The 10000-nt window shown below is 55.7% G+C and overlaps 3 protein-coding genes across 3 annotated transcripts in view; 1 reads left to right on the top strand and 2 right to left on the bottom strand.

Annotated features, from left to right (window-relative positions):
- PTSG_08516 (uncharacterized protein) overlaps positions 1–462 on the bottom strand; it is a gene marked incomplete at its 3' end in the record, with an annotated part of 1439 nt that extends 977 nt beyond the window's left edge. The window contains exons 1-2 of the mRNA XM_004990704.1: positions 349–462; positions 50–107 (exon numbers count right to left, since the gene is read on the bottom strand). Coding sequence (XP_004990761.1) covers positions 50–107; positions 349–381 — 91 coding nt within the window. The 5' untranslated portion in view covers positions 382–462. The remainder of the gene's footprint in view (positions 1–49; positions 108–348) is intronic.
- A 1347-nt stretch (positions 463–1809) lies between these two features.
- PTSG_08515 (uncharacterized protein) lies at positions 1810–3697 on the bottom strand (the record flags this gene model as incomplete). The annotated part of the gene is made up of 5 exons (XM_004990703.1): positions 1810–1821; positions 2056–2216; positions 2632–2740; positions 2892–2972; positions 3140–3697. The coding sequence occupies 5 exons, from the start codon at positions 3695–3697 to the stop codon at positions 1810–1812; spliced, it is 921 nt and encodes a 306-aa protein (XP_004990760.1).
- Positions 3698–8947: 5250 nt separating this feature from the next.
- The window catches only part of PTSG_08514 (uncharacterized protein), a gene marked incomplete at its 5' end in the record, with an annotated part of 2653 nt that continues 1600 nt past the window's right edge, over positions 8948–10000 (top strand). Inside the window, 2 exons of the mRNA XM_004990702.1 lie at positions 8948–9194; positions 9534–10000. The exon at positions 9534–10000 is cut by the window's right edge and continues 503 nt beyond it. Coding sequence (XP_004990759.1) covers positions 8948–9194; positions 9534–10000 — 714 coding nt within the window. The remainder of the gene's footprint in view (positions 9195–9533) is intronic.

Here is a 10000-nt window from a genome sequence, read left to right as displayed (position 1 = left end):
CATGCACACCTACACAATCAATCACATGAACATGCTGCCACGGACTTACACCAAAACGTGGCGTACGGCGCTTGCGCTTGAAGGGCCTCACCCGTCTTGATGAAGCGCTACACCATGTGCGACACACAGACGCAGACAAGTGGAGACGTCAACGAACGGTGGAGACGACAACGAACGACAACGAACGACAACGAACGTCAACAAACGACAACGAACGTCAACAAACGTCAACGAACGCTCACAAATACATACTCTCTCACTCTCTCTTCCACACACACACACACACACATGCACACACACATGCACACACACACACACATGCACACACACACACACATGCACACACACCTTCACGTCTTTGGCGGCGTCTGGCACGTCCATCGTCGCGGTTGTCTGGTTGGTTGTCGTCCTTCCTTCCTTGCTTTCGTCGCTGTTGCTGACTCATCCGCTTGTCGATAACTGTTGGAAACTTTGCTCCAAATTTCTACAACCGCACCGCCCACAGCAACCAGCAGCAAAGCTCCGCAACCCAAGAAGGACATGAGAAACGCTCCTGCTCCAACGCTTTCGTCTCGTTCTTTATGTTAGTTCTTTCTTCTTTGCTCTCCTGCACAAGCACTCCTGCACAGGCACACACCAACGGCAGCAAGAAGGAAGAGGGCTGCCTGCTCATCCACCCAACACATGACCGCATGCAGCTTGCAAATGCACTTTGCTTGACTTCTTCCTTTGTCTTTGTCCCAGTCCAGCCAGGTAGGCACGCTCAGAGGCTGGAGTGGGTCAAGGCAACTAAGCAAGCAACGAGAGAAGCCGAGAGAAGCCGAGAAGCGGAAGGGAAAGCCCCACGCCTACACCACCAAAGCCGTCTCGCAACTCCCTGTTGCTTCTTCGCCTTGTGACGAGCATCTGCACTGCTGTTCAACATCTTGCTCATCAACACACTCCATCACAGTATCACAGTCGCACAAGCACACTACACAAGCAGACAGATACACTCTCTGTCCTCTCCGTCGTCACAAGCCGCCTTCGCCCCTTCTGCGCCGCAGCGCTGCTCTCATGCACTTCCTCGAACACGAATCACGATAGTGAACTGGTGTATTGTCTCTGGGCGATCACTGGATCGGAACAAGGCAGCTGAGAACTGAGAAACTGTATGTACAGCAAACATGTGGGGATGTGAAGAGGGAGATGGAGGTGATTGGGGAAGGCGCTGGGGCGCGTGGCTGCTTGGAGGCGACCCCTTCTGCACAAGGCGAGTATGTGCACAGATGCACGTGCCCAGCAGGCGCTCCAGCCTCCCCTCTTCGAAACAAGACCAAGATGAGGAACGTGGGCAAGAATGTTGCTTGCCAGCGCTGACATGCGATTGAGTTGCAAAAGTAGGGAAAAGTTGACGAACAGACGGAACACACATTGCTGAACGACAATGGAGGCGAACGTGGGGACGGTCAACAGGGCGTCTATTGGCAGTGAAGGGGCGACAAACACCTGACAATGGTAGCTGGGCATCAAAGAAGGGATATGTCGCAGTAGAGTACTTGCTTTGTTGTCGATGGGGATGACGGTGAAGAAACACGAGAGTGTCTAGATTGCTGCCTGACTTCTATGGCTTGTGTGGCGGTTGGGGTCTTCGTGGGTGAAACTTTCATTTCAATTCAGCCTGCCAACGGCGGAGGTATGGTCTGCTTCAACAACAGCCTCCAGTCGCCAGCAGGCGGCAAAACACGATGATGACGACGAATAGGACGAGGCGTTGGGGGTCAATCACGAGCAGTGAATTCAGGGATTCAGGGATTCTTCTACAAGCTGCTAGTTTTGCCCCTGGTCATGGTGAAGACAGGGTGTGTGTGTGTGTGTGTGTGTGTGTGTGTGTGTGTGTGTGTGTGTGTGTGTGTGTGTGTGTGTGTGTGTGTGTAAGTGTGTAAGTGTTTGTGGAACGTGTACAGCAGCGCGCGTGTTGTTAGTATGATGTGCATGAGATGATCGTTTAGAGCGTGCGTGTGTGAAATACATGTTGCACGCTCTCCCACTTGCGCGACCAGTGGGTTCACGAACCATGGAGGAAGACGAAGAGTGGTGTCGTTGTTGTTGTCGTTGCTGTTGATGCTGCTGCTGCTGCTGGTGGTGTGGTGGTGGCTGCATTGTGCCAAAGGCGGTGTAGAAATCCTCGAGATGGGACAGGCACCTCCGATATCCGGCAACATGTTCGTTCCAGGCTGCACCAACAGAAGAATTCGGAGCAGAGCATCGCGCACGCGCAGCGCCACACGGGACAGAAGACCCAACAGCAACAGCGGAGCACACGTGAGAACACAGCTCATGTGAACAAGGACAAAACAAGCGAGGCACACGCACAAGGCGTGCTGACAAACGAGCAGCACCACCCAAAAGACCCCTCCACACATACACACACACACACATATGCCCAAAAGAACCCTCAACACACACACACATGCCCAAAAGAAACCTCAACACACACACACACATGCCCAAAAGAACCCTCCACACACACACACACACACACACACACACACACACACAAAAGAAACCTCCACACGCATATACACACATACCCAAAAGAACCCTCCACACAAATATAAGCACACAAACAAACACAGACAAACATCCCACCTTTCTCTTCACGCCGTTTTTCTGCGCGATAGAAGCGAGAAGTCCTCTTGCTTTTCTCATGGCGAGCCTCCTCCTCATTTGCAAACGCCAGCCCTTCGCGTGTACAATCCTGCACAATGATCGGGGATGAGTGATGCTGTCGTTAGCGACGCAATGGCCGAGCAAGTCCGCCGCAGGCATAACAACACGTGCATTGAACCCGCTTGCATGCATGCAAGCACTTCAAGGCCATGGCAAAGCAATGTGGCGAGAGGGCTTACAGCTTGGAAATGTTCGTCAGAGTACGATTGCCGAACATAAGGCACGCGAAACTCGCGCTGCCCAAGCTGGGTCGGGAATGTCTGCACGCACGAACACACAAACACATGTACAGCAATGGACAACCATTCAGAAGTGAGCAGATGGAAGGGGGGGGGGGATCAAGAAGAAAGGAAGACATGATGGGCACAACACACACACACACACATCACACACAAAACACAGCAAAAAAACGCACACACACACACACCTGAATGATTGAGTTGACGTCGAGCCCACGAGAGACGAGGAGTGCAAGCGTGTGGTGACATTGCTGGTGCAACTGCTTGGCCTCGTGTTCCAAGGTGGTGAGGAGCGCCTTCTTCCGCTCGCGATAGCGTTTGCTCTTGATGCGGCCCTGGTGCTTTCGCCGCTGCTGGCGGTGCTCCTCCTGTAGCATCTGGTGCTGCTGCGTCTGCTGCTGCAGTGACTGGGAAGCGCTCATCATTGAGAGCAACGACGACACCCACGGCGACTGCTGCTGCTGCTGCTGTTGATGTTGATGCTGCTGTTGGGGTGCGGGTGCAGGAGGATTAAACGGCAGTGGCGTCAGTGTGGCCTGACTCAGGCCCGGTTGGGCAGGGGCACGTGCAACCGGCTCGCGCATGGCTGAGACTGAAGAAGCCGCAAATGGGAGAAGTGCTGGCGACGGTGCCGCGAGTTGCGGCGACATTGGCGTGCGCGACGCTGGGCTGAACATGAGCGGCTGCCGTTGCTGCCGTTGTTGCCGCTGCTGCAAATGATGGCCTTTGTATGGTAGGGAGCTCATGTCACCAGCACCCGTCAACTCCAGCCCTGACGCAGGCTGTGCTGGCTGCTGCTGCTGCTGCTGCAGTTGTTGTTGTAATGCTGCTTTTTGTTGAGCGACAAAGAAGGACTGCACTTCTGATGACCCTGGACTCGTGTGCTCACTGCTTGTTTCAAGCGCTGGCTGAGGCTGTTGGAGACTCGACGACACTCTTCTCCTCGCCTGTGCTGTGGGCGTCAACATTGGATGTTGTTGTTGTTGTTGTTGTTGTTGTTGTTGTTGTTGTTGTTGTTGTTGTTGTTGTTGTTGTTGTTGCACGAGAGCAGCGAGCATGTCGTGCATGTTCTGCTGCTGCGGCTGTGGGCCGCCCAGCATGCGCATCCACGCCCCTGCCGCTGTTCGCTCGTGGTGACCCTGTGACAGCGACGCACTGGGATCCATAACTGGTGGGGGCGGGACAGGTCGTCGAGGCCGCTGTTGTTGCTGCTCTTCACCCAGCTGGTACTGTTCGCTGCCTTCCTGCGGGTGCTGCTGCTGGTGGTGTTGTAGCTCTGGGTTTGGTGATGGCTGCGCATGCCCAGTACCCAGCAGCAGGGCGTTCGCCAACGCAGCCACGTCCAGGTTGTCGAGCTCCCCTGCGCCCGTGGGCTGCGCCCGTTGGGCGGCCGATATCAAGTGCGGCTGACCGTGCTGCTCTTGATGGCGTTGTTGTTGATGATGTTGCGGCTGTTGCTGCTGGGGGGAGTACAGCGCCTGCCTTTCTTGTTGGCGCGAGTACCGCTGTTGCTGGTATTGTTGCTGCTGAAACAAGACTTTCAGTAGGGCTTGCGCCTCGTGGCTGGTGGCTTCGGGATGCTGCTGGAGCAGCAGCTCGTGCTGGTCATGCTGATGATGGATGGCGCTGCTGCCTCTGCTGTCCGTGCTGAGTCGATGCTCGCCGTGGGACCACGCCGTCTGTGTGGACGGCGTGTGCCTGGCGGATGATGCTGCCGATGGCGATGCACCGTAGCCAAGCAGCTGCTGCAGGGAGTGCGGGATAATCTGTCGTTGGTCTTGCGCACCTGACTCGCCCCCATCATCATCATCATCATCATCCTCATTCGTTGCGTGCTGTTGCTGTGCTCGCTGTGGGTCATCTTTCGCCTTTGTCAGCTGTGCAGCGTGCTCCTCCGGACGCTGGTCTTGCAGGTGGTGTTGTAGCCGGCTGCTGGCGAGTGACGGCGATCGCTGCCTGCTGTCGTGATGCACATGGGCCCCCTCCTCCTCCTCCTCTCCCATGCCGTGTCGTAGTCGTTGTTGTTGTTGTTGTTGTTGTTGTTGTTGTTGTTGTTGTTGTTGTTCTTGTTCGAGTTGGTGTGGCTCATGATGGTGGTGGTGGTGGTGTTCTTCAACCTGTTGCTGATGAGGACCTTGAGGGAAGAACTGTTGCTGCTGGTGGTGGTGGCTGTGCTGGTGTTGGGGCTGTTGATGGTGTTGGTGGTGGTGTTGGCCCGCCTCGTTGTGGGCCTGTGTCAGATCTGAAGCGATGGCCATGTTGGCGATTTGTGCGGTTGGCGAGGGAAGCAGAGGGGACGGCAGCTGTTGCTGCAGGCGGTGCTGCTCGCCCTCGGCGTGGCGCGGCGGGCTGAAGTACGGGGTAGTGCGTGATGTTGTTGAAGATGCAGAGTGGAGCCGCGCGGATGGCGGCCCGTGGTGCTGGTGTTGCTGGTGTTGCTGCTGCTGCTGTGGTTGATGGTGGTGTTGTGCAGTGGGGTGAAGCTGGACGTGGGGCTTCTTTGTGGCTGGCGATTGCGAGTCGTCGCTTGCAGTGTCAGCAGGGCCAACGCTGCCCCGCCGCATGACATAGGTCCACGGTAAAGCCAGCACTGCGCGTCGCGCGGATGTTTGGCCGTGCTGCTGTTGTCGACAGATGTGTGTGTGTAGGTGTGTGTGTGTAGGTGTGTGTGTGTGTGTGTGTGTGTGTGTGTGTTTGTGTTTGTGTGTGTGCGCGCGCGCGTGTAGATGTGTGTGTTTGTGTGTGTGTGTGCGTGTGTGCGCGTTCCTAAGTGTGCGCGTAAGTATGTGTGTGTGTGAAGGCTGTTGTTGTGGTGGCCTAAATCACTGTCGGTTCTGTGATGGCTTGTGGGTACGGGGTGCTGTTGGCGCAACTCTCTCGCGCGCGCCGCGACAGCCGTTTGACTGGTTGACAGGTGGTGCGATGCTCAGCAGGGAAGCGGCACAGTGGAGGCGCGATTGTTGCCTGCAGGCAAGAGGTGACGTGGAAAAGGCAGACGGGGTTGGTGTAGTGTACACATGTGTTTGTGTGAGTACGTGAGGGTGTTAGAGTGTGCAGTGAGGGTGTTAGAGTGCGCAGTGAGTGTGTTTGCGAGTGTAGTGAGTGTGTTTGCGAGTGTAGTGAGTGTGTGTGTGTGTGTGCAGGTGGAAACCGTTTCACTGTTCAAACAAACACACACACACACACACACACACACACACACACACACACACACACACACACACACACCAACTCACTGCCTGTGCCTGCCCGATTGGTTGGTTGGTCGTGTTTTCCCCCCTTTCGGTCTCGGCTGCTGCGCAGGGTGTGCCTGAAATTGGCCACTGCGCTGTCAAACCATATGCACGAGCGACCAAACAGAGGCGAAGAAGAAAGGAGAAGAAGAGGAGGAGAAGAGGGGAGAGGAGGAGACAACAGCAGACGAGGAGAAGAGAAGCGTAAGTCCACGAGTCCAGTGGTTTTGCGCAGCCTGGATTGATGGCTTGCGTTGCGTGGACGATTGGCGTTGCTGTGATGATGATGATGATGAACACACTGCCACAAAGCCCAGAAAAGCACACACACAACAGCCAGCAAAACCAAGCCACGCCAAACCAAACCAAACCGAACAACAACAACAACCGACGACCCAAACAGCAATCACAAGCCAACAGCCACAGCCCACAACAAGCACAGGCACACGCGCAAGCACACCCCGACACACACACACACACACACGCGCGCACGCACGGACGATGGTCACGAAAAGAAACGCAAGAAAGCGGCAGTGCGAAAAACAGCGAATGTGAATGAGTCGCAACAGCGGTGGCTCATCAGTAAGGCGCGACTGTCCCAACAAAAACAAGGGATGATGATGTCGGAGGGGACGGTGGCAGCAAGCACAGTGGCAGGGAGCAAGGGAGGGAGCAAGGCTTTCCACACACACACACACACACAATCACACACATGCACATGCAAACATACACACAGTCACATGCAAACGCACACACAACACACACACACACACATATGAGAGCGAGCTGCTCACCTTCTTGCGAAAAGAAAGGGCTGTCGGTCTTGTGTATGCAGCCGGAAGGATGCACACCTCACTCAACAGGACACCTCAACAACAAAACAAGGCAAAGAAGAGCAGATGGAACACCAACACCAACATCAACAAGGCGAATCGCCCCGGCGGAGGAAGATGAGGAGAGGGAAGAGAGGGTTGGCACGGCACAGGGTTGTGTTTGATGGGGGTGGCAATGGAAAAAATGGTGGGCGAATGGGTGCATCACCACAGCCCCACCTCCTCCTTCCTGTCTGTGTGCGCGCGGCTTCTTCCTCTGTTCTGCTGCTGGCTGTTGACCCCCCACGCAAGTACACAAGCACACAAGAAAGAAAGCAAGCAAGCAAGCAAGGTGAACGAGGAGGAGGACAGTGGCGAGAGTGCAGCTGGTTGGGTTATGGTGGAAAGCAATCAACAAACAACAGCGCATTCCCTCAACAACGAGAGGGGGAAGGTTTTTCGCTTGGCAGTGTGTGTGCGTGGTTGACTTGCCTGCCTTGGAGCTGCAAGAAAAACTGCGCACTCTCGCGTCACACGTCATGCTTTCTCATGGCGCGTTGGGGCAAACACTGACGTCCTTGAAGATCGAAGCGCAAATTTTGTGGAAGATATTGCTGGGAAACGTGAGGACACGATAAAGGTGGAATGACCCGCCATCGTCACGTCTCCACCGTTTCGCACGTGCACATACCTCACACACAAATCGTTTCTTGCAACATGCCCCGCAACCAGCCGATCATCCCAGCCACAACGTTCCAACCGACGTCACAAGGCCAAAGGCGAGAGCAAGGCACCCCGAACACCTCACTGCGTGTGTGCGTATGGGTGTGTGTGTGTGTGTGTGTGTGTCTGGTGCAGCACCCACAAAGCAGACACAGCAGGGTTCACACACACACACACACACACACACACACACACACACACATAACACCACACACACACACACATACACAACACACAACAGCAGTTCTGTGCTGTTCTGTTCTGTTCTTCGTCTTGCTCGTGTCTTGTTTGCCCAAAGGGACTGGCATGACTTGCGTTTTGCATTCCGAACTCACGTCATCGCAGAATGGCACGGAGGAGTGAGAAAAAAGTCACAGCACGCACTCCGGGGAAGTGCATGGGATGCCACCGCGGTCCCGACCCCGCCAATGTGCTCGTGCACATGACAGCGAGCGCGTTTTGCATCCGCTCCTCAGCAACACAACCGGTTGCCCAGCTTGCCACTCCGTTGCGACCTCGTTGTCCAGTGCCGCTGCTCGTTGCACACGACGTCAACAACCATTCTGCATCTTTACATCCGATCCAGTGCGCGTGCGTGTGCGTGTGTGTGTGCGTGTGTTCGTGTGTGTGTGCGTTGTGTGTGCGTGTGTGAGAATATGTGTGTGTGTGTGTGTGTGAGGGTGCATGAGCGCTGTTGTGGCAAAGGGGTGTTCACGGTGTCCATGAAAGGCATGAAGCCGAACCAAGAGCACAGGAGAGCACAGGAGAGCACAGGAGAGCACTGCTCTTCCCTCTCTGTCTTCCTCTTCATCACGCTTCAACCTTGTTTCTTTGTTTGTTTTGCATGCATGCAACCCGTTTCCTCCCAACATTCATTTCGGAACTTTGAACTGCGTATGGTTCGGTACACCGATGTATTCCGATGTATTCCGATGTATTCCGATGTGCACCGATGTGCACCGATGTTCTCCGATGTGCATCCCACCCAATCGGTGAGGCAACGGTGCACCGGATGGTCCCATTTACACCTTCGCCACGTCCCACCCTCGCAACCCATCGACTCGCCGCGCAACGCCCACACACCCCTCGCACCGGGACATTCGCCTCTCACCACGCCTTTGCCTGTCGCCCTGTCGTCGACGCCAAGACAAGAAGACACATCGCAAACGCCAAGCCATCCAAGCCATCATCACCACCCACCTCATCGCCATCAACACCACCAACGTGAATGGACGACAACAACAGAGTGCAGCAGCAGCAGGACCAGCAGCAGGACCAGCGGCAGCAGTGGCAGCACGAGCGAGATCAACAGCAAGAAGCACCATCTTTCGCTGAGCCGCGGTTTGCTGAGAATGATAGCACAGCTCCTCAATCACAACGCGTGTATCATCAACATCAACAACAACATCTTCGTGCCGTCATCACCTCAGCCGCCGTCACCATGGAACCTCAAGGCCCCCTCGCTGAAGCGAAAGGTTCAACCCCTCCTCCTCCTCCTCAGCGCTCTGCAGTCATGAAAGCCGGTTTCAGTGCCAGCAACAGCAGCAATAACACCAACGACACCTGCAGCAGTCGCGCAGCAAGCAGCCAGAGCGGTAGCGGTAGCAGCAGCAGCGACGGAGGGCCTTCGCCCCCTTCCACCAGCACGGGCAGCAGGACAGGAAGCAGCAATAGCGTTCGGCTGCAAGGTGCGGAAACACCCCTCCACCAAAAACAGCAAGAAAAGGGGTTCGCGGTTGTTGCTGCCGATGTTGCCAAATTGTCACAACAACTACAACAGCCACAACCACCACCACCACCACCAAACGCCGCAGCAGGAACCCACCATGACAACACCGACCACAACGGCATCAGCGACGACGAGGACGTCCAAGGCCGTGTGGATGGGCTGGCAAGGCAAGTGGACAGTGTGGACGCTGGTGCGCCCTTAAGCGCCCGTCACAGCTCCCTCCTCCTCGACAACGACGAGTTTGACGACAGCGATCGCGCCCTCATTGGTGCGTGCCTGTCTGCCACGGCGCTGCCCGCCCTGTCCAGCGACATTGTGTCCACGGACGAGGTGCAGTTCAACCCACACAGCAGCCACGATGCACCACCGGACGCCGCGAACGCCTCATCCGCAACAGGCACGTCAAGCACCAGCACCAAGAAGAGCAACAAGAAGCAGAGCAAGAACAAGAACAGGAACAAGAGCAAGAACAAGGGCAAGAACAGCAGGACCAGAGAGAACCAACGGCACAAGAGCGCACATGGCGACAAGAACCCCCACGCTCCCGACAGC

Source organism: Salpingoeca rosetta (assembly GCF_000188695.1).
Source record: "Salpingoeca rosetta unplaced genomic scaffold supercont1.23, whole genome shotgun sequence".
Lineage (NCBI taxonomy): Eukaryota > Choanoflagellata > Craspedida > Salpingoecidae > Salpingoeca > Salpingoeca rosetta.
This window is presented reverse-complemented; position numbering and strand designations above follow the sequence as displayed.